Source organism: Mirounga leonina, unplaced genomic scaffold, assembly GCF_011800145.1.
Source record: "Mirounga leonina isolate KUSES-001 unplaced genomic scaffold, KU_Mleo_1.0 Mir_418, whole genome shotgun sequence".
Classification (NCBI taxonomy): Eukaryota; Metazoa; Chordata; class Mammalia; order Carnivora; family Phocidae; genus Mirounga; species Mirounga leonina.
Genome location: NW_023270739.1, coordinates 4371281 through 4397220, shown reverse-complemented (window position 1 = coordinate 4397220; position 25940 = coordinate 4371281). Strand labels below are relative to the sequence as shown.

The following is a 25940-nucleotide window of genomic DNA, read 5'->3' as shown; positions in this document are numbered from 1 at the left end:
CCCGCCGAGCGGGGAGCCTGATGCGGGGCTCGATCCCAGGACTCTGGGATCATGACCTGAGCCGAAGGCAGACGCTTAACGACTGAGCCACCCAGGCGCCCCTCAATTTGATAATTCTTATCAAATTCTTATTTGATAAAGAATGGGGTAGGAGTGTGAGGAGGTTAGCGTGCAGAAATGAGATATGCCCCGGCGGCGGCAGGGCCGGCGCGCAGGGATTTTCACATCTCTATAGCAACGCCCGCTTCCACGAGCACCCGCAGGGGAACTACAAGTCCCACAAGGACCCGCGGCTCCCCCCGCCCCTAGGGGCAGGGGCGCGTGCGAGCGCGGAACCGGCTTTTCCTCCTTCCTGCAGCGTGATTGGCCCGCAGCTCTGGGAAGCGGCCAATGACTGCGCTCAGGAAGAGCCGCGGGTCCAATATGGCTTCCTGCACCTGGTGACGGTTGAAGAAACGGTGTTAGGTCTCATGGAGAAGACTCGGGGCGTCGAGGTGAGAGGGAGAGAATTTATCGTGAATGGGGAAGGGAACCCCGAGAACGTCGCACGCGGGACCGTTCTTTAGGCCTTTTAGCGACGCCTGGAGGGTGGAGAGTGGAAGGATGGATAAACTGAGGTAGTTAGGCTGAGCGGGGCCAGAGGCGAGTGGCGTTGCCTTTTGCCCCATCCTGCTGGGGCCGACGTCCGCCGAGTAGTTCAGGGCGGAACAGCCTCCCTGGGCTCCCTGGAAAGGGACCTGGGTTCAGGATCTGAGAGCTCTTGCATCTTCTTTGTCCTCCCTCTCTCGTGGTCGTTTCTTTGGGGATTAGGAGGCCAGTGACATCCTGGTGGGACGTGAGGGAGATTAAAGTTTCATAAAACTACGTGTCTGGAGCGTTCACGTGCACTGTCGCCCAGTTTACTCACAACAGTCCTGCGTCACTGTTTCGTTGTTATGGTTAAAGTAGCTGAGGCTTTCAGACAGGTGGTGACTCCCCAGGAAGGCCACACAGCTGTAAAGTGAAGGAGATGGGCGCTTAGTCTTGCGGGCTCCAGAACTTTCCCCGCTCTCCCACAGCCTGTCACCCACTCACCCTTGAGTCATTTGGCTTCTGGTCACCGTGTATTTAAATTCGGTCTCTTTTCTACTACATTTGCTTGTGTAGTTGTAAACATAAAATGGAGTAGCGCAAAAATATAAGGGAAGTGGCGAATAATAGCCCGCGCTTTTAGAGCTGTCACTAACTGCTGGAAACAGAGCTAGGCTTTACATATGTCAGTCTTCATTCTAGTCATCTAGAGAAGGCTTGCTATTATCTCCATTGTACTGATGAAGAAGCAGAGCAGCAAGGTTCAGTATCTTGCACAAAATCGCAGTTAAGTGGTAGAGCGAGGATTCAAACCCAGGCAAATCTGGTTTGAAAGCCCATGCTTTTAACCAGTAATAATTGCCAACATGTATCGAACACTTGCTACGTACGTTACTGTTTTGAGTGCTATATTTGTATTAATCCTTACTTCTCCCTCAAAGCTTCTGAAAGAGGTGGTATCCCAAAGATGTGGGAACTGATGCACGGAGAGATTGACTTGGCTGCAGATCATACAGCTGGTCAGCAGTAGAGATGGTATTTGAGCCCTGGTCTAGGACCTTTTCTACTAAGTGCAGGTAGATTGATACACAGTATCTCATTTACACTTCACATCCTGTGAGCTAACTACTTTTCTTATTTCATAGGTGAGAAAGTTGAGGCCCAGAGGGGTTAAATGACTTGCCCAAAGACCCACAGCTAGTCAGGATTGAAGCTGAGTCCAGAGCTATGGTACATACCACTATGCTCTAACTAGTGTGTCATCTGTTTCCCAAACACTCCTCAGGGCAGTCTGTGTCCCAAATTTAACTTTTCTGTGGCTGAAGTTGTTGCTGAATTGAGATTGTTTTGGTGTACATATGCTGAAGGGGGAAGAATGATTTTCTAATTTACATCTTCCCCAGAAAGTCTTCATGAGATAACTTAGAGTATTTTCACATCATTGTATTCTATGTGAATCATGTTGAAATGTCATCATTTACAAATCCACAGGAGGAGCTTGGTGAATTCCTAATACATATTTCCTGTCTTGTTAAGCTGTTCTGATGAGTTACAGTTAAGAACTGTATAAACAAGAGTAATGATCCTGGTGTTTGCAAAAGGGGTATTTGATTCTGCCTGCCACTTGGCCCAAAGGTGTTGACCAAGAACTGGAAAGGAAGCTGATAGCAGACCTGCATCCTTCTTCCCCATACACTAAGGCAGACCTGATTCCTCCTGCCTGGTACGTGTCATCCTTCCACTAGGAGACTCCATCTTCAGAACCTATGGAAGAGGAAGAGGAGGAGGAGGACGACTTGGAGCTCTTCGGTGGCTATGACAGTTTCCGGAGCTATAACAGCAGTGCGGGCAGCGAGAGCAGCTCCTATCTGGAGGAGTCAAGTGAAGCAGAAAATGAGGATCGGGAAGCAGGGGAGCTGCCCACCTCCCCCCTGCATTTGCTCAGCCCTGGGACTCCCCGCTCCTTGGATGGCAGTGGTTCTGAGCCAGGTGCTTTCAGGGTGTCCCCTGAAGACGGGGAGGTTTCAGGAGATTATGAAGGAAGAGGGGGATATAGGCCATGTGGGCAGAGCTGTCCAGGTGTAAAAGCTGTTTGATCTAATGTCTAAGGGCCTGTGAAAGAGACAAAAGTACCCCAAGTAGCCCCAAGGGGCATTTCCTCTGCTGCAGTCTGATTTCAAACTGCAATTTCCTTTGGTCTTTCATACGACTAATACTTATTTGGCACACATTAGATGCCAGTCATTAGTATGGTGCTGCTTTTACATTTGTGTGAATAGCCGGTTGATTTTTAAGCCTGGATGTTGAGAAGGACACCTAAAATGTTTTGATTTACTATCCGGGAAAGGACAAGAAATAGCTTGTGGGTTGGATGTGAGGCTGGGGTGGAAAATACAGAATAAAGGGACTTCCTGGGGAGAGGGTTACTGATGAGAGTCCCCGTAGAGCATCTGGAAGCCAGTTAATTTCCAAGCTGTGCTGCTTGGACAGCTGCTGGATCCCTGTGTCAGGGCCCCCAGTGTGTGGACTGCCTGTGAAGAGAGACGGGCTAGATGTATATGAGGACACTCCTATTCCTTAGTGCCTGCAAATACTCTGCCACTTGACTCTTCCTTTCCATCTACCTGTCTTCTCTTCCTCCCTCCCCTCCCTTTTCTTAATCTTTCTCCCCTCTATCTTCTTCCATCCATTCTCTTAGAATCTTAGAACATTGGAACTAGAACCATCGGAGACCGTTGAGTCCAGGGGTCCTCTGTCGTGGCTGTGCATTAGGAGGATCACCTGGGAGCTTTTAACAGACTACAGATGCCTATGTCCCACCACAGACCAGTTAATTAGAAGCTCAGGCTTGGCTATTTTTTAAGCTCCACGGGTGATTCTAATATGATGTCAGGATGGAAACACTGATCTAGTTCAGTCTCTTTATAGATGAGGAGAAAATCTGCAGAAGTTAGGTTGGTATAGACACTTTTTTTCTTCTCGTTTTCCTCTTTACAGACTTTCCAACACTTAGCTGTTGCCCTGTGGATTTTCTTTAGCTCCACTGTTGACATATAGCCAGGGGATGCCAGGCAGCTTATCTTGGACAAAACGGATTCAGTTGTACACAAACCTGCTCCTGTTCCAGTCCCGTCAGTCTTACAGGGGCCTGGGACTCACCTAGTTAATGCACCGTTCCAGATTTTGAAGGGCCCATCATTTTGTTTGATTTGGGGTGATCGTATTAGGTGGGTCACGTGCTAAGTTCTCTTCCCAGCTGTCTGTGAGATGTGTGGTATCGTGGGTACAAGGGAAGCCTTCTTCTCCAAGACTAAGAGATTCTGCAGCGTTTCCTGTTCCAGGAGCTACTCCTCCAACTCCAAGAAAGCCAGTATCCTGGCCAGATTACAGGTGAGAGGCAGTCACTTGGAAGACCCTTCCTGGGGTCCTGGGAGCCGAGACAGGAGCAACCAATTGGCTAATGGCAAGGGGCCAAGAGGGCTTGGGAGGAGCTTGCTTGTGGCGTTCTGAGATTTTAAGTTTCTTGCTATTCTCTAAAATTTAGAGGGGAGAGGAATCCATTTATGGAGCTTGATAAATGACAGATTTCTAGAGCTGCCCTCATTCCCCACCTTCACCCCCTGCATAGTCTGATGTGTTTAATATGTTTTAAACGAGAGCCTTTGGGGAGTCTGATGCCCTTGGTCTTTTTCCCCCAGTACTTTTATAAATGTTCTGAAAGGAAGCTAGGAGATGGGCATATGTTTCACCAACCACAGTGGGTTTAGGAAGTTGATGCCTTGTCTCTGACTCCATGTCATAGACAGCCACCTAGAAAGTCTTACTACTTTTTTTTTTTTTTGAGAGAGAGCATTCGGGGGTGGGGGGGCAGAGGTGGAGAGGGAGAGAGAGAATCTTAAGCAGGCTCCACACCCAGCCCAGAGCCCGACTCAGGGCTCAGTCTCAGAACCCTGAGATCATGACCTGAGCCAATATCAAGTGTAGGACACTCAATGGACTGAGCCACCCCGGCACCCCTGTAAATGGAAGGATTCTTAAAGAGATGTGTTGTCTAACCCACACATTAGTTGAGAAGTGTGCTGAGGTCCAGAGGAAGAATGACTTACCTTAGGTAGTTCTGTTCGAAGAGCAGCAGAACTGGGACTGGACTGTAATCTCAGGTGCCTGGCTTTGTGGTTTCCTCGTAACTATGGCCACCATCCACAACACTGGTTCTCAAACTCGCCTGCACGTTGGGATCACCTGGAGAGTTTGAAATAGTGACTCTTGGTGAGACTTGATCTTAGGCTATGAGTTCGAGCCCCACGTTGGGTGTAGAGATTACCCAAAAACCAAACCAAACAAAACCAAAAATATGAACTTTTAAAAAATAATAAAATAAAATATCAGTGCTTGGTCTTACTCCCTAGGTTCTGATTTAACTGGGATGGAGTGTGGCCTGGACACAGGGCCTTTATTTATTATTATCTATTTATTTTTAAGTAATCTCTACACCCAACGTGGGGCTCAAATTGATAACTCTTGAGTTCAAGAGTCACACACTCAGGGCGCCTGGGTGGCTCAGCTGGTTAAGTATCTGCCTTCAGCTCAGGTCATGATCCCAGGGTCCTGGGGATCTAGCCCCGAGTCACATTCCCTGCTCAGTGGGAGCCCCTCATGCTCGCTCGCTCTCAAGTAAATAGTCTTAAAAAAAAAAAGGCACATATACTCCACCGACTGAGCCAGCCAGGTACCCCCTGGACATAGGGACTTTAAAAAAGACGCGTCGGGGCGCCTGGGTGCCTCAGTCACTAAGCCTCTGCCTTCAGCCCAGGTCATGATCCCAGGGTCCTGGGATCGAGCCCCGCATCGGGCTCCCTGCTCCGCGGGAAGCCTGCTTCTCCCTCTCCCACTCCCCCTGCTTGTGTTCCCTCTCTTGCTGTGTCTCTCTCTATCAAATAAATAAAATCTTAAAAAAAATAAAAATAAAGACGTGTCCCCTCACAGGTGACTGTAATGCATAGCAGAGCTTGAGACCCACTGCTCTGACATTTATTGAAAGTCCCAGTGTGCCAGGTTTCTGCTTAGTACTTCATACAATTTCTCTCTCACTTTTGTGAGATAATTGTTTCCCTTATGCAGATTTTAGTCAGGGCACAGAAAAATCTCTCCTCAGCTAATAATAGGTTTTTTTTTTTTTAAAGATTGATTTATTTATTTGAGAGAGCGAGAATGAGAGAGAGAGAGAGTAGATGAGAGGGGGGAGGGTTAGAGGGAGAAGCAGCCTCCTTGCCGAGCAGGGAGCCCGATGCGGGACTCGATCCTGGGACTCCAGGATCATGACCTGAGCCGAAGGCAGTCGCTTAACCAACTGAGCCACCTAGGCGCCCTAATAATAGTATTGTTAATAGCTACAATTTGGGAGTACTTGCTAAGTGTTTGGACTGAGTCCAACCAGTGATCTCTTAAAAATGAATTTTTTTAAATTTCTATTTTATTTAAGATTTTTTTAAAGTAATTTCTACACCAGACATGGGGCTTGAACTTAAAACCCCAAGATCAAGAGTTGCATGCTCTACTGACTGCACTAGCCAGGTACCCCTTAAATTCCTATTTTATTTATTTTAATTTTTTTTAAGATTTTTTTTATTTGACAGAGACACAGAGAGAGGGAGCACCGAAGCAGAGGGAGTGGGAGAGGGAGAAGCAGGTTTCCCACCGAGTAGGGAGCCCATTGTGGGGCTGGATCCCAAGACCATGGGATCTGAGCCGAAGGCAGATGCTTAACGACTGAGCCACCCAGGCGCCCCTAAATTCCTATTTTAAAGGCTCAAATATTTTTAGTAACTTACTCAGAGGTATACAAACGAAATTGAAGAGCCAGGATTTGACCCCAGGTGTCTGTGGGATTTAAACTCACATTTTTACTTCACTGATATTTTTAAATAAATTATCTGGTAGGGGGGAGAGGGGCGGCGCCTGGGTGGCTCAGTCAGTTAAGCATCTGACTCTGGATTTGGACTCAGATGTTGATCCTCAGGGTCGTGAGATGGACTGTGTCAGGCTTCGCGCTGAGCATGGAGTCATACTTAAGATTCTCTCTCTCAAAAAAAAAAAAAGATTCTCCCTCTCCCTCTGTCCCCTCCCCCACCCTCATTCTTCCCCTGTCTCTCCCTCCCTCTTTAAAAATAAAAATAAATTCTCTGGGTCTTTCTGAGCAGTGCTTAAGTTACAAATTATAGACCAGATTAGTGGCCTTTCACCTTTGGGGATGCCCCTGTGGAGCACCTGATGAAAGCCACGGACCTGCTCCAGAACATTCATGTATGTGTACAAAGTATTGCCTCCTGACTCAGTTCACGGACCTTTCTGAAGCCCAATCTCTGCAGTAAGTCTGTAGGAGCACCGGAGGAAGGAGATGGCTGAGTTGAAGCCATGAGGGAAAAGTTCCTGGAGGAAGCCAAGGCTTAAAAGATAGAAAAGATAGAACAAGCGTCCCTCCCTGCCCTGTAGCTCCTCTGACCCTGTCCTCCCTTGTTGAACAAAAGCTAAGCACTTACTGAGTGCCGGCATAATACAGTAACTCTCATCCTTGCCACCCCCCTCTGAGTTAAGATTGTTATTGTTATCCACTTGATTTACAAATGAAGAAACTGGAGGGGTTATGTAACTGGATGAATCCCAGGGTTTGAACCTAGGCAGTCCAACTCGAGAGTCCTGTTCTCAGCCATTGGGTGACACACATGTTCTCCTCCCTCCAGGGAAAGCCGCCGACCAAGAAAGCCAAAGTCCTGCACAAGGCAGCCTGGTCTGCCAAAATCGGAGCCTTCCTCCACTCGCAAGGGACAGGACAGCTAGCAGATGGGACACCAACAGGACAAGACGGTAAGACAGCAGGGCACTGGTGCTCAGGAAGCTGCTGGGGATCGGTGGGAGTGGGGTGCCCATTCCGGGGTGGCCCTGCCTAGGAGCCAGGAATGGGAAAGATGGGGCAGCTAGAGAGTGCCCTGGCCCAAGCTCACTGTGGATTGCGTCTTCCCCATCAGTAAGTAGTGTGGAAATTACCCCAGAAAATCCCTTTAGTCATTCCTAAAGTGCCAGGACCCCTACTCCTGATAATTCAGAAGCCAAGAATTAGCTTCTTTTCTCTTGTATTGCTTTTGGCCCTTTGGTTTCTGTTTCCCTTGGACAGTGAAGACCCCTCTCTGGTTTGGAAAGGGGTCGTGGGATAAGGAAAGGAACCTTTCTCTCTGAGTGTGTGTAGCAGTTTCTAAACCTACAAGCATTAAGCAACTCTGCTTTAGGTGGTCTGAGTTTCTGACTGCAGTTGAACTCCACAGGCATGAGGGTTGGAGGGGCCTAGGTGTGCACCCTTCCCACCCATTCAGATAAGCTGTGGCCAATGAGAGGTTGGGGGAGGTCTAAGGAATTTAAGCCCAAAGGTCTTTGGATTTCTTCTCTTCTCGGGGAAGAAAGATCAGACACTCCCCTTGAATGTTTCCTCCACTCCTGAGAGTCTGTCACCCTTTGGATAAGGTCCAGCCCTGTTCTGATGGCCACTGATGGGGCAGGTATGGGGCTTCCCGGGTGGGGAAGGACCTGCTTCTACAGGCTCCTGGGGGCCAGGTTCCTAGCAGGGCTGCTGACTTTCAGCTCTTCCTCTTTCTGCTCTGCAGCGCTGGTCCTGGGTTTCGACTGGGGGAAGTTCCTGAAGGATCACAGTTACAAAGCTGCTCCCGTCAGCTGTTTTAAGCACGTGAGTGTCCTGGAGATGAGGGGAGGGAGAGCTGGGAACCGGGGCGCATGCCACCGCTCTCACCCGCCAGCCTCCCAAGCGTTCCAGGCTGGGCATTGGCACCCCGGAGAGAACAGTGGGGAGGTCTGGGTGGGCGCAGTCCAGCTTTGCCACTCGCTCCGGTTTACCTTTCTGTCCACCTTTCTTCAGCATCCTCCCACAAAGCCTCATCGAGGCCTTCTAGCACCGTGCATCTCTCTGAGGTCATTCTCACTCTGCTTATTTATGTAATGGAACTTTGTGCTAGAAATCCTTTTTCTTTCTTTCGTTTTTATAGAAATCCTCTTCTGTCTTCCCCATTGTTCCATGTTTTCCCACTGAAAGCTTGTTCTGAACTGCTCTGGGCCCCCTGGTCCCTGGGAGGCAGATGGGGATCCTCCTGGAGCCCACTTCTGCACAGAGAAGCACAGAAGAGTGAGGTCCTGGGGGGCTGGGCCTGGAGGGGAAGGACGGGCAGAGATGCTGCCAGTTGGCTGGGGGCCAGGGAGCCGCCTAGAGTGGTGCTCCTGTTTGGTCTTTCAAGCCAGGAAGTGGAGGAGAGGAGGCCTCTTGACTCTTGGAGCGCTCTGACCAGAGTCCCATCCTAGCAGCTGCTGAACTCTGGAGAGCGCCGCGGACAGAGGCAAGCTGGGAAGTTTGACTCTTCTCCGCATTGCTGTTGAAGGCGCACACCTTTCCTAGTGGGAAGCTCTTTTGCCCTGAGTTTTCACTGCAGGGGAGTTACATCGAGCTTGCATTCAGCATACCTGATTCCATAGGCTCTGCCACGCTGGCCCTGGTGTGGCTGGGTAGCATAACCATTTCTCGGTTCTTCTCTGGCCAGAGAGATGGAATGGGATACCCCGATGAGCTTAAGCCAGGATGAGAATGAAAAAAAGGGTGAGTTTCTCCAAAGGAGAATCAAGGTGCTGTTGGTGCAAAGTGAGGATTAGCTATAGGGAAGCCAAGCAGGAAGGGTACGCTGCTGTTGGAGAGCATCTGAAGAGAAGACCGGTTGGAGAAATGGAGAAAGAATGTACCAGAAGTAGTATGTGAGAGCCGGCATGGTGATGGCTGAGAGACTACTGCCCAGGCTTGAGTGACGATTGAAAGAGGTGGTATTTGTGCCGAGGACAGTCCCTGGCACGTGGCGAGCACTAGGCGGTGTGAGGTGTAGTCGCTGGATGATGGAGTGAGGAGCTGGGGTCCTGTAAGATCAGCCCTCGGGGCTGACTGACTCTGGATGTCTGGCTGTTGCACCGCCCTCCCGTCCCGTCCCCCCACCCCCACTGTCCTGCCTCAGCTCTTTGGGGACTGTGGACTCGTCTTGCTCCTCTCTTCATCCCTAGTCCCATGCCTGGCTGGCCACATGCAGCGAGTGATGTGCACTGAGGTGCAGAGAAGGACGCCAGGGCTCATGAGGCCAGCCACTCTCCCCTGTCCACTCGGGCAGCTCACTGTCCCCCTGAATGCTCTCGTGCCCACACAGGTCCCACTCTATGACCAGTGGGAGGATGTGATGAAGGGGATGAAGGTGGAGGTGCTCAACAGCGACGCCGTGCTCCCCAGCCGGGTGTACTGGATCGCCTCTGTCATCCAGGCCGCAGGTGGGTAGTCCTCTGGCCAAGGCAGGGTCCGGGTTCGGAGGACCTCTCCGCGCGGGTGGGCAGTATCGCACACAGAAATTGGCTTCGTAAAACAAAAAAGCCCAGCCCCTGGAGCTCTTCCAGTCCCTTCTTGGGATTCTCCTACCTTCCCTGCCTTTGAAGAGGCCACAGAGCATGACAAGTTTGTAAAGTCCCCTTTTTAAGGTTTTTTTCCAGGAATGATCAGGCTGCAGAAAATTAATTCTCCCTGCTGTGCCACACAGCTTTCCGAGTACGCGGCGTGGGTTTGTTTTGGCTGTGACTGTTGAGGACAACAGGGACCCCACTTGCCCAGAAGGAGTTCTTGGAAGAGGAGTCAGGTTTAGGCTCAAGAAGAAGGAAGGCCTGAGAATATACCTTTCCCCATCCCACCCTCCCTCACCGGTGCCCTCCTTCTTTCAGGGTACCGGGTGCTGCTTCGGTACGAAGGCTTTGAAAATGACGCCAGCCATGACTTCTGGTGCAACCTGGGGACAGTGGACGTCCACCCCATTGGCTGGTGTGCCATCAACAGCAAGATTCTGGTGCCCCCACGGAGTGAGTTGATGAGAACATTCCCTGTTGTGGTTCGTGCAGAGCCCTTGGTAGAAGGGGCACCCTTTGTCTTAGGTTAGCCCAGAGCAGAACCCACTTGCCAGCCTGCTTCCTGTCCCCTCTGGTCTCAAGCCCCGTGGCAGATCCAAGTTGTACAGCGGGTTTTATTAGATGGGATGGCGGCCCCGAAGAGGCAGAAATAAGTTGCTCTGGCGCCCCCTGTTGGCGGGAGCGTTGTCAGTCTGTGTAACCAGGATTCCGCTGTGTCTCCACAGCCATCCATGCCAAGTTCACCGACTGGAAGGGGTACCTCATGAAACGGTTGGTGGGCTCCAGGACACTTCCCGTGGATTTCCATATCAAGGTCTGGCACTGAGCCCTTTGGGTCTCCTAACTGATCTCCTTCCTGCCCCTCTTCCATTTTCTCTGTCCATGCTACTCACTGGAGTATTTTCTCAAAGACTCCCTTGCTTGCCAGTCTCTAGCGGCTTCACGTTTCTCCAGGAAGGATGTTGGTTGCTGTCCGCCTTCTCAGCCTAGTGTCGGCCTCCCCCACCCAACCCAGACTCTGATCCTGCCATGCTGATCACGTTGCTTTGTCTCCTGTTTGCTCCGCCAGAGCGTTACCTTTGCTCATAGCATTTTTCAGGAGCATTCGTCCCATAGATTTTATTAAGTACTTGTGAACAAGGAACTGTGGGAATACAGACCCTGTATTCAGGACCCTCCAGTCTGGCAGAGGAAACGAAGTCAAGCACAAGAATATAAAATAGGCTGGGTTCTGAACCAGGGGTGTGTCTCCGAATCATCTCTGTGGCTTTTAATTTTAATTTTGTAAAATTTAGCTCCTTAACTTAAAAAATCACACACGTGGTTAAAAACTCAAAGAGAACACAAGGATACATAGTGAAGACTTCGTTTCTCCCACCTCTGTACACCAGACCCTCTGTTGTGGGGCTCGCTCACATAGGGGCCTGGACAGCGTCTGAGGTCTCCGGACCCGGATGCACACACGTGTGGTTCCCACGTTGCCTCTGTAAGCGGCACAGCCACGGGCAGGGGACACAGAGAGGGTGCTGTGTGGCACATGGTTGAACTGGCCCTGTGGCCTGAAGAGGAGCAGCTATCAAGGAAGGCCTCACGGAGAAAATGGCATTTGAATTCTACCTTGATGGGTAGGGTTTGGGTGGTCTGGAAGCCAAGAGTTTCGGAAAGTAAGGATGGAATAGAAGCTGGGGCCATCTCATCCAAGGCACCAGACGCCTGGTGAAGAGGTTGCCACCGTGAGTCTTAGCTGGTGGAGAGTGGGCCAGGGCAAGGAATGGTTCCAGCACCTCAAGGAAGCTTTCCCTGGCTTTTTTCCCTAAAGTAGAAATGATTTTTGCTTTAGTTGAACTTGCTGGGTACTGTCCGTTTACTCTTTATTTCTCTGTATTTTGCTAATTTATCTTTTCATACTCTTTTTTTTTTTTTAAGATTTCATTTATTAGAGAGTGATAGTGAGAGAGAGCATGAGCAGTGGGGAGAGGGAGGGCAGACTCACTGCTGAGCAGGGAGCCCGATGCGGGCCCAATCCCAGGACCCTGGGATCATGACCTGAGCCGAAGGCAGATGCCCAACGACTGAGCCACCCAGGCGGCCCCATACTCTCTTTCCAACAAAACTGTAAGCTCTTTCTCCTCTTCTCATAATGCCTTGCACAGTGGACAGATTGAGCAGTTGAAAACAAGCGTTCACTCCTCCCCTGGCACTAGTCTGAAGATGAGGTAGCTGATTGTGGCTGGGGCAGCCACTGGCGTTATCAAGCCGGCCTCTCCTCTGCTTAAATTAAAATGAGCTTGATTCCGGGGGGGCTCTGTTGGTTAAGCATCCAACTGTTGATCTCAGGGTCATGAGTTCAAGCCCCACGTTGGCCTCCACGCTAGGCATGGAGCCTACTTTAAAAAAAAAAAAAAACCTTGATTCTGGTTCCATGTGAACCAGTCAGCAAGCACACTGACTCACTGTCATGTACCCAGTCCTGCAGCGGATACAAAAGCAGCTGCCTCTGAGGATTGGGGGTAGGGAAGGTAAAAGGGGGTGGGTTTGTGAAGGAAGCTCTAATCCAAATCCAGTCTGGTTCCTTTGATGCCTACAATGTGGTAAGTGCTGAGTATAATGTTTTGAATGAATGACCCACCGGCCAAGGTCAGGTGTGTACTATGTGTTTGTCAAGGAGAAAAAACGTTAACTGAGCACTAACTCTGTGCCTAGTTCTGTGCTTGGAACTGAGACGATCAAGATGAATCCTCCCAAACCTGGTTTCTGCCCCTACGGAGCTCAGGTTCTGGGCGTGACTGAACAAAGAGGCCATGAAAGTGGTGGTGGGCTGTGGGCTGCCCTGGGTGGGCGTCAAAGAAAGGAGTGTGTTAGGAAAGGCTAGGAGAGGAAGGTAGCGCAGAGGGACCCCAATCCAGGCTTCACCCTGTGTCTCTCTCCTAAATGGGCCAATCAGGCAGTCGGTTTGGACTTGATTCCAGGCCTTGAGCTGATGTCTGACGCGTCTGTGGTGTAGGACTCTTATCAGCTTTGTCTGGTTGTTGCTTTGTGACCTTGGAGATGCTCCCCCTCCTGGTGGGCTTTGAAATAGCACGGCTTAGGGACGCCTGGATGGCTCAGTCTGTTAAGTGTCTGCCTTTGGCTCAGATCATGCGTGCCCTCTCTGACAAATAAAAAAAATTTTTTTAAAGATCTTATTTATTTATATGACAGAGAGAGAGACAGAGAGAGAGGGAACACAAGCAGGGGGAGTGGGAGAGGGAGAAGCAGACTCCCCACAGGGCGGGGAGCCCGATGCGGGGCTTGATCCCAGGACCCTGGGATCATGACCTGAGCCGAAGGCAGGTGCCCAAAGACTGAGCCACCCAGGCGCCCCTGACAAATGAAATCTTAAAAGAAAAAAATAGCATGGCTTAGTCCCCACCTTGGTCCCCTAGGCTGGGGCTGGTTTTCCCTGGCTGTGAAAGCCCTAGAGAGCTCACTGTTCCCATTTCCCTACCCCAGGCAGGACAGCACTGAAGTCACAGTGACCTGAAAAACTCTCCTACCCCTCATCCGTGGCCTGTCATCAGGGCTCTCTAGAACAGCTTATGGGCGTCTTGGTCACTGTCCCTTGCTGGGTCAGTGGATAACCGTTCCGAGTTGCAGCCCAGTGGGTTCACAGCTGTAATTAGACATACGGAGGCACCGGGGGCCTCAGCTCTCGGGACACGAGAGCTGTATGTGCCATCAGCCGGGAGGTGGAGGGGCGAGGGAAAGCGCACAAGGCTGGACACTGGGACCAGTTTCAAGGTCCAGCTCTGGCACCAGTGAATCTGGGTGAGCATAGGCAAGTCACTTGAGCCCTCTGGGGCACCTGTTTCCTTCGTCTGCAAGGGCTATTTGTACTTCCCATCATACTGAGTGACTGGCATTTTGGTGCCCACCTTGTAACCTGAGTGCTGTCCTTCCACATCATCCTGGGGACTTGGGGGCCAGGGTCGAACCTGGTGGGATGGGAGGGCTCATCCGCCCGTTCCCTGACTCAGGGCTGGGTGCAGCAAGAGATGACACAGGGAGGGTGGGGGGAGCCCCAGGACCACAGCAGGCCTGTGCTCTGATGTTGCAGATGGTGGAGAGCATGAAGTACCCCTTCCGACAAGGCATGCGGCTGGAGGTGGTGGACAAGGCCCAGGTGTCCCGGACCCGCATGGCCGTGGTGGACACAGTAATCGGGGGTCGCCTTCGGCTCCTCTATGAGGACGGCGACAGTGATGATGACTTCTGGTGCCACATGTGGAGCCCCCTGATCCACCCAGTGGGCTGGTCACGGCGAGTCGGCCACGGCATCAAGCTGTCAGGTCTGCTGTCGGGGCCGGGGCGGGAGCACCTCTGCACCCCACACCACCACCGTGTGGTGGGGGTGACCACCGCCAGCATGTGCATGGTCGTACCAAGGTCCAGAGCGGTTGCATGATTTGACCAAGGTCACTCAGTTTGTAAGGGTTTTAAACCGATTGGAACCTGGAGGTTACATGATGTGGGAAGCATCTGGATCTTATGGGTTCAGTAGTTCCTACAGAGAGCTCCTGACGTGTTCTGTCTTCTGGTCTAGGTGGGGGGCACGGGGTGCCGGGATACAGATTAGAACACATGCGGGGCAGCGCCCACATTTCTGGGGAGGGGAGGGAGCTGGCCCTGTGGGCAGCCTGCAGCTCCCTTCTCTCCCTTGCTCCCTCTGCCATCTCCCCAAAGAGAGGCGCAGCGACATGGCCCACCATCCCACCTTCCGGAAAATCTACTGTGATGCTGTTCCTTACCTGTTCAAGAAGGTGAGGCGCAGCCACAGGCCCATTCCAGGCCTCACGACCCGGGGCGTTCCTTTCCTCCCCGTTTCCTTCCCAGGCCTGTGGCAGATGAGGCCAGCCCCCCCCCCCCCCCCCCGCCACTGGGCCACCCAGTTTCCCCAGCTGCCCCGTTCCTTTAAGGTTCGAGCTGTCTACACGGAAGGTGGTTGGTTTGAGGAGGGGATGAAACTGGAAGCCATTGACCCCCTGAATCTGGGCAACATCTGCGTGGCAACCATCTGCAAGGTGAGCCTGGGCCTGGCCCTGCAGCTTCCAGGGTGGCTTTTGGGAGCCGGTGAGGTGGCACAGAGCCCTTCACGTCCGTCCCCCCTTCCCCACCCTGGCTGCTCTGGGAGTGCCGCACTTCTGAGAGTAGGGGTCTTACCTGCTTCTTGCCCAGAATTGGCTTTCGTGTCAGGTCCCAGGCGCGTTGGAGGGGTGCTTATTGAACACCTGGCCTGAGCCTGGTCTTGTCGGGTGTAGGCCCCGCCCTGTCAACCTCCCTGGGGGCCTTCCCACCGCCACACGTCCCTCTCCTTCGAGTGGCGGCCTGGCCAGGAGCCATAGCTGTGCTGACTTCTCTGCACGCCACCTCCATTATTGCTGTGGCCTGAGCAGCAAATGACTCCACCTTGGCCCCCCTGGGGACATGCTGATTTGTGCATCCAGCCAATCTTCTCCCGGCTGGGCCTGTGTGCTCACCACCAAAAACACTGGAAAAGACAGATGTAGTCCCTGCGGGAACAGCATTTGCTGTCTAGTGAGGAAAGTAAAGAACCTCATGAGTATGGGTTCCAGCGGTGCCGAGTGCTCGGAAGCAGAAGCTCAGGGAAGGCTGAGATCTAACTCCGGCTGGATCCATTTGCCTCGTGTCCCCGCCATAGCCACCTCACCCTGGGATGGGGGTGCAGTTCATGATACCGTGGTGTCTGCCTGCCCCCCCCAACTAGGTTCTCCTAGACGGCTACCTGATGATCTGTGTGGATGGGGGGCCCTCCACAGATGGCTCAGACTGGTTCTGTTACCATGCCTCCTCCCATGCCATCTTCCCAGCCACCTTCTGCCAAAAGAATGACATTGAGCTCACACCCCCAAAAGGTAAGACGGTCCTCATAGTCGGAAATGGCAGAGTGTACCCACAGGCCCAGATTCCTGTCCAAGCCAGACCCTGGGCCTTGGAGTCTTAGAGTGGATTGGGGAGCTATCAGAACCAGCCAAGCCACCACCACCAGCCCTTACAATGGGCTGACGTAGCTCTGTGGCTAATGCGTGTCTGCGTGAGCAGAGCTCCCACTTGTTCCTTTGGGCAGTGAACAACCTATATGACGGGACCAGGGTCCTAGAGCAGGTATCAGCCTGGGGAGGAGGAAAGAAGGCTGCTGGGGATACTCCGGGCTGGGTCCTGACCCAGCTACGGGTGCCTGTTTGGCCCGTGCTCCTCTCCCAGACTCCCTCCTGCCTTCCCTCCTTTCCCTCCACATCTATGTTTTCTGCTCCACCAGGCTACGAGGCACACACTTTCAGCTGGGACACCTACTTGGAGAAGACCAAGTCGAAAGTAGCTCCGTCGAGACTCTTTAACATGGTGAGGAGAGTGAGGAAGCACGGGGCCTGGGGTGGCCCTGCCCGCTGTCAGCGGTGTTAACTCCAACCCGCTTCTCCTTCCTTGAGTCTGGACGGTGGAGACCAGCTGCTTCAGGGGAGAAGTCCCAAACCCTGCCATAGGCATTCTGCCCAACAGTCCAGCCTGCTCCCTTTCCCGGAAGGGCTGGTGCTGGGAACAGAGGGATCACTGCCAGGGGACACTTCCCCCGGGCACTCCCAGCCCACTCCCTCTCCCCAGTTCGGCCCCACTGGGGCAGGGAGCTGGCTGCCTTGGTCACTGCGTCTCCCCCCTCGCCAGGACTGCCCCAACCACGGCTTCAAGGTGGGCATGAAGCTGGAGGCCGTGGACCTGATGGAACCCCGGCTCATCTGCGTGGCCACGGTGAAGCGGGTGGTGCACAGGCTCCTCAGCATCCACTTCGATGGCTGGGACAGCGAGTACGACCAGTGGGTGGACTGTGAGTCCCCGGACATCTACCCCGTCGGCTGGTGTGAGCTCACCGGCTACCAGCTCCAGCCACCTGTGGCCGCAGGTCTGGGCTCTCGTGGCCCCAGGGGACTCTTGACTTTCCTTTTCTTTTTCCTTCTTGCCAACCACTCCCCCTGCCCCATACCTACCTCATTCTTTGGCATGAGACCCAGAAGTCTCCTGGACCACTTCTAATGAAAGCGGCCCTTGTGTCCCCACCTCCCACTCCTGACTTGTCTGTCTCCCTCTCCCTCTGGCCTGCAGAGCGCCTTCCTTGATCTTGCCCACTCTGTCATATGCTCGTGCCCTTGTGCACCCAGGTAAACCAGCCAGGCCCCTCGGAGCCGCCCAGGTGACGAGGTGGGAAGAAGGGACAGCTGCTCCCAGTCCCTCCCCCATTCTCACTGGTCCACTTTGGCTCTCCTTCTTGGGGCGTCCCGTGTGTAAGGGAGGCTAGTGAGGTGTGGCCAAGGGGTCTCAGGGTGTGCCTGTACCGTGCCCTCTTCAAGCTCTCCTCTTAACCTCTGTCCCTCGTCTTTCAACAACAGAGCCGACCACACCTCTGAAGGCCAAAGAGGCCACAAAGAAGAAAAAGAAACAGTTTGGGAAGAAAAGTAAGTGATGCTCTCAAGCAGCCAGGCTGATGTGGGACTTGGGATCAGCTGGGCCTGTGTTTCTGCGAGGAGAGGGGGTCACCACATAGGGAGCGCTCTTCATGGTCCCTCCAACTCCTCTCCTTTGCCCTTCGGCCCCAGCGGGCCTGTCAGCCTGTGTCTTAAGGGACCCAAGCACAAATAGGAAGTCTTCAGTCTCTGGCAGTGGTCAGGATCCCAAGCAAAAAAGGCAAGAGATGGGATTTATAAGAGAGAAAAGGGGGAGGGATCCCCATCCCTGCTGTCCTGTGGTCACAAGTCAGCACGGCCCCATCGGCAGTGCACAACTGCTGTTTGAAAGTAAGATGTATGGGGGGTGGCAATTTCTCCTCAAGCCTGTCGTTCTTCCCTTGGGACCCTCAGGGGTGGGAGCTTTGGTGTCATTTCCTTAGGCGGGGCCCCAGTCTTAACAGATCCTGAGCCCTATGCGGGCTCAGCTTGAGGGGACGGCAGGTGGAGTGGGGCGGGGAGGGGGGGCAGGTAAAGCCATCCTTCAGAGCTGCCAGCCTGTGGCAGCGAGATGGTCTCCATGAGGTGGCACCACACAGAGAAGAGGTTGTCTAGAAACAGGACAAGGAGGAAGCAGGTGCGGTCCCTGGGCAGGATCGGGTTTGAGTTGATCATGTGGGCAGGCCCTGTGCCGTCCACAGTGGTGGGGCTGGGAACGGCACTTCACAGGTGAAGAAAGGAAGCTCAGCAAGCACACCCAGGGCAGACACGCTCTCTGAGGCTCAGGCACACAGTGCCGAGGGACAGTGTCAGAGTTCACACTCTGTGCCCCCACATTGGCACCTGCCCCTCCACTACACCGCCTCTGCTCACCGCTGCATGACCCCCAGCCGTTGAGCCTCCCATGGATACAGCCCTGTGCTGGGTTTCATTCTGTTTTTATTCAAAGGGAAAAGAATACCACCAACCAAGACTCGGCCCCTCAGACAGGGGTCCAAGAAGCCCCTGCTGGAGGATGACCTGCAGGCCGCAGAGAAGATCTCATCGGATCCTGTTCCTGAAGAGAGTAAGAGCCTCCCGGGCGGGGTCAGGTCAGGGCCAGCCTGCTCCAGTGCTCAGAGGCGGCCCTTCTCCCCCACCTGGGCACAGAAGAGGAGAGTCCAGTGTGAAGGGACTTTTCCGGGCACCAAGCAGTCCTTCTCGGACCACTGGGCCTGGAGAGCTTCCCAAACACCCACCCCCACCTCTGAACCGAGCCACACATCTCCAGCCGGGCCCTCTCCATCTCGCCGCCTGCCCCACGGGGGGAAGGTGCCATTCCCACCTCCCCGCCACGTCCCGAAGGCCCCCATTCATAGGGAGCCAGAGGCCCCACCCTTCCCAGGGTTTCACGCACACTCACTGTGTTCTCCAACCCCCCCCTTCCTCTTTAGTCATTGCCGTGCGCGTGAAGGAAGAACATCTAGACATGGCCACGCCGGACAAAGCCCCGAGTCCAGAGCTGCCTGTTCCCCTCGAGAACATCAAACAGGAGACCGATGACTGAGCCTTCCCCCCTGCCAGCCCGGGGCTCCTCTGTTGCTACCACCCTTCCCCCCTGCTTTAGTTTGGAGACTGAGCCTTTTTGCCTAAGTTCTTCCAGCTGCTGTGAGGGCCGGGCACCAAAGGACCTCTGGCCAGGCCTGCGTGACTGGGGCTGCCCGAGGCCTCCAGACTGGTCTGTGAGCGACTCCTCCTCCAGCTACAGTTCCCAAAGCTCTTCCTCACAGTAACCTCCCTCCACACCCACATACCCCTCGACTGCCGTGGGGTCGAGGGCTGCCCCCAGTCATCCTGGAAGAAGAGTCCATGAGGTGTGTGTGGGTGTGTCCAAGCAAGTCCTGCAACAGGCCTGGAGCGGCTCTTGAGGGGGAGGCAGCCGCAGGTCGGTGGTGAGTGGCGTGGTGCGAGCCTGAAAGCAGCCACGTGGAGCAGCCTCTCACCTCTGGGCTTGGCGCTCCGCTCCTCCCAGCACCCTAGAGAGGCGAGGGAACCCCATGCGCGCGCCCACCTCTGGCAGGCAGCTAAGCAGCAGTGACCAGGAGGCAGGTTCTGGTGACTTGTGAGGTGGCCTTAACCTGGTTTCTTTGTTGGCAAGAGGACTGACCCCTCCTATTTCCTAAAAGGAACAGTGGAATAGAGGTGGGGTCTGCTCCTGCCTGGGGGGCTTGCACCACGTGGGGAGGCTTGGTGGCCGAGGGGCTACAGAGGCGGCAGGACTGGAAGGCGAGGCCAGGGCTATGAGGAGGCCCCAGCTGGACGGGGGACCACCGCCAGCTTTGCGCTTAACCTGCTCTGAGCCCAGCTTGGCTGGGACCTGTCCTTTCACCCCCTTCTCCCTGTTAACCAGGGTCAGGTGCAGCCCTGCCTGAGTCATGGGGCAGGGGAGTGGTCAGCCCTGCTGGCTGAGGTGGCCCTAAGGAAGGGAGAAGAGGATAACAGGACATGCTTCCTGGCTCTCTGTCCCTTACTGTCCATCCTCCTCTCTGAAATTACATTCTAGAAGCTCCCCTAGTGTCTGCCCAAATTTCAGTAGCTTTTATTTTTCCCAGTTAGTCTCCTTGGAAACTGTCTCTTTCCGTCTCTTCAGTAACTTTTCCTTGTACGTAAGATGGAGGCAGGCTGCCCTTATTTCTTGTCTTTGGGTGGAGACGCACTGCCAGGTGGGTCCCCGTGTCATCCTTTAGGGGGTACAGCCGTGCTGCCATGGGCGTCCAGCTACACTCTCTGAGCTGGTCTGTCAGGCTGCCACTGCCCGTGCGTGCTGGGTGGGGTGCTGGCCGTGCATTTGCTCAGGACCTCGGCTGTTTGGTGTTACCCAGAGATGGGGTGACCAGCCTAAGGGGAGCTGATTTCCAGTCATTTTTTTTCCAGAGAGAACTTGATCCTCACTCCTTTACTAAAGGCACTAGAAAGCCCCACATGGTGTAGAAACCAGGCCCAGAAAGTGGTCAGTTGGTGCAGCGTTAACTCCCCCAAAAAGTGACTAGATTTGGAACATAGTGAAGATCAAGGACGGGCCATGCCTTCCCCTGCTGTCGCTCACACACGCACCCCAGACCTGGACAGTGACAGGTCAATAACCTCAGCCCCCCTCTCCCCAGGGAAGATGGCCTGGGTACGCATTTGGGCTCACAGTGTACCCGTGGAGCTCTTGCAGGCTCCTGCTCCCAGCTGAAGCTGGTGCCTTGTCCCCAGACCCCTTGCAGTTCGGGGATCCCGTTCTGACTGGCGCTTCTGGGAAAACTGGCCTTGGACGGCATTGTAACCTTCAGTTCCTTCCCCCTGAATGAAGTGAGGCCTGCCTGTGCCCTGATGAGGATGGCAGGGTCAGGAGACAGGCCAGCAGCCATTCCCGCCCTCGACTGGCCGCCCCGGACTTCCTGAAGCCGTTAGTCAGGTTTCTGTTTCTTAGAGCTGAGTGTATTCTCATCTGTCACCTCCTGTGAAGGCTGGGTTCACACATGAGCACAATGAATAAATGGCCTCGCTTGAGCGCCCCATCTCCATAGCAGCCACACTGTGGGTTACCCGTATTTGCGTCTCTGCCGTTCCTCTCCTGCAAGACCCTGAGCTCCCCAGAGGCCGAGCCCGGGCCTGGTCTGCCGCAGCAGCCTGGTACTAAGCCCCACGAGTGTGTGACCTGAAAATACGTAACTTGTGTTGCTGGGGCCGAAAGATCTTGATTCATCACAGATGGAAGTGGGGGCTTCTGGGAGGTTTCCACTCCAGGCGCAGGACCAACTTTGTACCTCACTTGCCCTTGGAGAGAACAGGAGAGCTTGGAGTCCAGCCAGGGGTGGGGGGTGCTGCTGGCTATGAGACCTCCTGAAGAACCGTTTCCACTCCCTGTGCCCGCTGCTCCATGACCGGCAGTGGCTCCCTGGTGCAGATTAGACCGAGTGCAAATGCACACACCTTTCCTTTACTGGCCCCCAGGCTAGACACAGTTCAGCTTCACAGGAACCCCAGGTACACGTTGACTTCATCTTATCAGAGTTTAGTAACTCATTGGCTTAAATCCACAACTGTTAAATGACAGCAGCGGGATTAAGCCCAGGGCGGTCTGCCGTATTACCACCAGTAGGTACTCTTCTTCATTCAGTGTCCTTCCTGAAGCATCTTCCACATGCCAGACAGCACCGCTAGAGGTTGGGCCTCAAAATTGCAATGCATGGGTGCTCCTGCCGTGGCCATGAGCCAGGTGAGCACGCCCAGAACGGGACTCAGGGCCTGTGTGATCCTCGAGGTCAGGGTCCTTTTTTTTTTTTTTTTAAAGTAGGCTCCATGCCCAACATGGATTTGAGATCAAGTCTCATGCTCAAAAAAAAAAAAGTCACATACTCTACCAACTGAGCCAGCCAGGCACCCAGGGCCCCTATCAATTCCTTTGTATTCCTGGGAGGAAACTGCCACTTTCAACAAAAATGAAAAACCTATAACCCCAGGGCTAGCATTTGGTGGGCGATCTCCAAGTCCAAAAGGGTGGCTGGATGGAACCGTCGCAGATGTCCCAATGCCTGCTGCAGCCAGCATACCACGGGAGTCAGGGTGCGGGGTCTTCCCCTTCATCCAAAGCCCTGACCCGCAGCTGGCGCCATCAGGGCCACGCTCAGCATCCACGTGAGCTCCCAGGGCTGCCGCAGGGGGAGAGAGAGCACGACGCTCTTCAGCGCCATCTGGCAGGACGCGTCCACGGAGATTAATGCCATTGTCATTACTGCTAGTTCCAGATCTGACCTCTAAGGCACAATTGTTCATCTTCAGCTTGGTGTCTTTCTAGGGGTTCCTTCCTCCCAGCCTACCGGACAAGGAACACTTAAGAAGTGAATTGGGTCCCCCCCCCCCCCCCCCCGCCAAAGAAGATACACCTCAGAATGAGACCTTACTCGGAAAAAGGGTCTTCACAGAGGTAATCAAGTTAGAACAAGGTCATCAGGGTGGCCCTAATGCAATATGACTCCTGTCCTTCTAGAAAGAGGGAATTTGGAAGCAGAAGATGGGACGGAGGGACATGCCATGTGAAGTCTGGCAGACTGCAGCTGTGCGGCCACAAGCCAAGGCACATCTGGGTCCACCAGAAGCTGGACGGGGCTCAGAAGGCTCTCTCTCCCCTACAGCCTTCAGAGGGAGCACAGCCCTGTGGACGCCTTGCTCTCCCGCTTCTGAGAACAGTGAGACAAAAATGTCTGTCGTCCTAAGCCACCCGGTTTGTGGTCCTTTTTCACGGCAGCCCCTGGGCGCTTCTACACCATCTCATGGTCCCCAGGCACCCAAGTCCTGCGAGTGCCGGTCCAGAGGCAGGCTGAGCACTGTCCCTGTCTTACCGGGACCCACTTTTCTGTTCTCATCCTCCCTCTCAGGACTGGCCTCACCTCCCTGTGCCCTCACCGCACAGCAGGGGTTCCCACAGGCAAGGCCCCCGTATCCTGCTCGCCCTTCACTGCGTGCTGCACAGTTTTGCTACAGCCGAGGGCTCGAGGACGCGAACGTAAACGCCAGGCGGGTGATGCGACACCGCAGAGCAGGGCCGGCGTGTGGCTGGCGAGCCCCGGGAGGCGGCGGCAACAGCGCCTGAGCCTCTGCTCTGTTCCGGGGCTGAGCCAGGCCCAAAGGGGTGAATCAACAATGACCCAACAATGATCCAACAATGACAAGCGGCATTGCTTTTAGGAACACGCTGGGGCCAGGTAGCCTGTGGCTTCTCGGAAAGGCCACTGTCCCACAGGACGTAGTCATTTCCTCATAAACCCACCTGGGCCCAGCCAGGGGTGCAGGAGGTAAGGAGCGGGGACAGATACTACGGCAGGGAAGCAACAGAGTCATTGCCCAGATGTGGAATCACGTGAATTAGGACCGAGAGAAGTCAGATCCCTGCTCCCCTGGGCTCTCTGGAACCTGACCCACCCACCGAGGCCTCCCCCTGACCTGCCTCAGGCCAACCTTGTCTGCTGTCCACCGTCATCGTCATCCCTTCACGCGGGTTCTCCTGGCACCAGACCTGGGGGCGGGCATCCGCTTGGCCTTCCTGGCAGCCCTGCCGGGGCAGGTTTCAAAGACAGCAGTTGCAGCCCTCACCCTCTGGCCGTGGGCGCTGGGAGGGGCGGCACAGACGGCCCCCACACGCAGGTTCAGCCCCATGAGCCACCTGAGGAGAGGAGAGAGTTCAGGGACCCCGCTGTGCTGAGCCTTCCCGGGGGACGCGAGGAGGTCCTTGGGAACCGGCGGGCAGTGGAGCCTGGTGGGCGAGGGCAGACTCTGGAGGGAATCCCGGCTCAGCCCCTCACCAATTAGGGGACTCAGAAGGAGTCACTTCAATTCTCAGATCCCTTCTCGGTAAAAAGGGGATAGTAATAATAATAAATAGTGACAGAGAGCTCAGGGTGCTCCAGACACTGTTCAAATCAATCTATATATGCGAGCTGACAGTGTCATCCTCACGAAGAACCCCCATGAGGTGGACACGGTTCCTTCCAGCCCCTTCACAGATGAGGGAATGGCGCAGAGAAGGCATGGGGCCCAAGTTAGTCGCAGAGCAGGATTGGAGCCCAGCTCTGCTGGACTCCAGGGTTCTTGGTGCTTTCTTATGAAATTAATGAAGTGCCCACAAACATTTATTAGGTCCCACCCCACTAGGCTGTGAGGATTGCATCCCCACGTGATGGGTGAGGGAATCCAGGCCCAGAGAAGTCCACCCCAAGCCCCATGCCCTTCTGGCTCCCTCAGGAACGGCAGCTGGCTCCGGCAGGACCCTCCCCTCCGAAGATGCTCAGCGGGCGCAGCCATGGTGCCCTGGGGAGAGGGTGGGCTTGACTGAGAGCAGCTGGGGGGTCCCCAGCTGGGGGGGGGGCCCGGTGAAGGCGCCTACCTGTGCAGCGGGAGCAGCTGACAATCACAGTGGAAGGGATTGCCGCTGAGGTCGATAAGCTCCAGCTGGCTGAGATGGGCCAGGGCAGGCATGGTCTGCAGCTGGTTCTTCTGCAGGTGCAGGCTCTGCAGCCAGGGCCCCAGGCCCGAAAAGGCCCCGGGAGAAATCTGCGAGGAGATGCCAAGCCTTGGTGTGAGCTCCTGCCAGGCCCGTCTCACCCCTAGGCCTGGGAGGTAGCCCCATGCTCCCCCAGCAGAAGGGAAGTGGAGATCCCAAGGTGGCCCCCCAAGAAAGGGCAGTGCGGACCCTGGTTGGTCTGATCCCAAAGCGCCTGCCCTTTGCACGTCACCTGGATGCCCAGCTCATGGTTCTTTCTGCTCTGCCCGAACACGCCCCCATAATGGCAGATCCCCTTGGTGGCTCCAGCCCTGCCCTCAAAGTGCACAAGAACCCCATGGACCCACTTCCTCGTTCCTCCGGGCTCTGGCAGCACCCTCCCTGGATGGCCTCTCTGTGTGGCACTGGAGTCCACCTGATCTGTCCCCACACCTGAGCTCCCTGGGGGCAGGCATAGGGTCTGGCCTATCCCAGGGGCACCCGGCCCAGCCTCAGGCCTAACTGTGGGGGCAGCGGTGTCTGCCCAGTGAGTGCCTGCTGCATGGGGCTCGTGCTGCCTCCCCCACCCCACACTCCAGCCCCGCACCTGCTCCAGGCCACTGCTGTTCAGGAAGAGGTGCTGCAGTGAGCGGCCCACGGGCCGGAAGGCCCCGTCTGGCAGGGTTTGGAGCGGGTTCCCCGAGAGCTGCAGCTCCAGGAGGGCAGGCAGCCCCTCCAAGGCCCCAGTGGGCACCCCTTGCAGCTGGTTCCTGTCCAGGTGCAGCTTCTCCAGCTCGGGCGCTGGGCCTATTGCCCCGGGGGACACTCGGGTGATGCGGTTGCCGCTCAGGTAGAGCCAGCGCAAGGCTGGCAGGCCTGCCAGGTCCCCGGGTCCCAGGCGGTCCACGGCGTTGTTCTGCAGGTGCAGGGAGAAGAGGCTGGGCAGGGCGCGCAGGGCGGCCCCGGGCACGTGCCGGAAGCGGTTGCGCTCCAGGTACAGGTAGCCGAGGCGGGGCGCCCCCTCCAGGGCAGCGGCGCGGAGGCCGGCGAGCTGGTTGTCCGAGAGGTAGAGGTAGATGAGGCTGCCCAGCCCGGCCAGGGCGCCCGCCTCCAGCTCCGCGAGGCCGCAGTGCTGCAGGTGCAGCGACACCAGCCGGCCCAGGCCCGGGAAGGCGGCTCGCGGCACCGAGGGGAAGTGGTTGCGCCTCAGGTCCAGGAGCCGGGTGTCGCCGGGGAAGCCGCGGGGCACGGCGCGCAGGCCCCGGCCCTCGCAGCCGCTGTGCCGGGACTCGGAGGCGCACACGCAGGCCGGCGGGCAGGGCCGGGCGGCCCCGTCCGCCTCGTCGGGGGCGGCCGGGGGCGCGCGGGGCCGCGCGGCCGCCCGCCCCTCTTCC

The 25940-nt window shown here is 55.1% G+C and overlaps 2 protein-coding genes across 2 annotated transcripts in view; one reads left to right on the top strand and one right to left on the bottom strand.

Moving 5' to 3' along the window:
• Positions 1-334: 334 nt before the first annotated feature.
• L3MBTL2 (L3MBTL histone methyl-lysine binding protein 2) lies at positions 335-21096 on the top strand. The gene is made up of 17 exons (XM_034987436.1): positions 335-494; positions 2316-2559; positions 3827-3960; positions 7311-7434; positions 8226-8305; positions 9813-9930; positions 10372-10506; positions 10779-10867; positions 14150-14381; positions 14776-14852; positions 15009-15113; positions 15818-15965; positions 16370-16452; positions 16771-17005; positions 17490-17555; positions 18493-18609; positions 18977-21096. The coding sequence occupies exons 1-17, from the start codon at positions 471-473 to the stop codon at positions 19087-19089; spliced, it is 2124 nt and encodes a 707-aa protein (XP_034843327.1). The 5' UTR covers positions 335-470; the 3' UTR covers positions 19090-21096.
• Positions 18466-25940, bottom strand: part of CHADL (chondroadherin like) — a 9826-nt gene continuing 2351 nt past the window's right edge. Inside the window, exons 3-6 of the mRNA XM_034987237.1 lie at positions 25154-25933; positions 24451-24617; positions 23526-23730; positions 18466-18682 (exon numbers count right to left, since the gene is read on the bottom strand). Coding sequence (XP_034843128.1) covers positions 23550-23730; positions 24451-24617; positions 25154-25933 — 1128 coding nt within the window. The 3' untranslated portion in view covers positions 18466-18682; positions 23526-23549. The remainder of the gene's footprint in view (positions 18683-23525; positions 23731-24450; positions 24618-25153; positions 25934-25940) is intronic.

Coding starts and splice junctions, on each gene's coding strand:
- L3MBTL2 (XM_034987436.1), top strand. CDS start 471: ATGGAGAAGACTCGGGGCGTCGAG. Junction 14,382..14,775: donor CCACGGCATCAAGCTGTCAG/GTCTGCTGTCGG, acceptor ATCTCCCCAAAG/AGAGGCGCAGCGACATGGCC. Junction 17,006..17,489: donor CCAGCCACCTGTGGCCGCAG/GTCTGGGCTCTC, acceptor TTTCAACAACAG/AGCCGACCACACCTCTGAAG.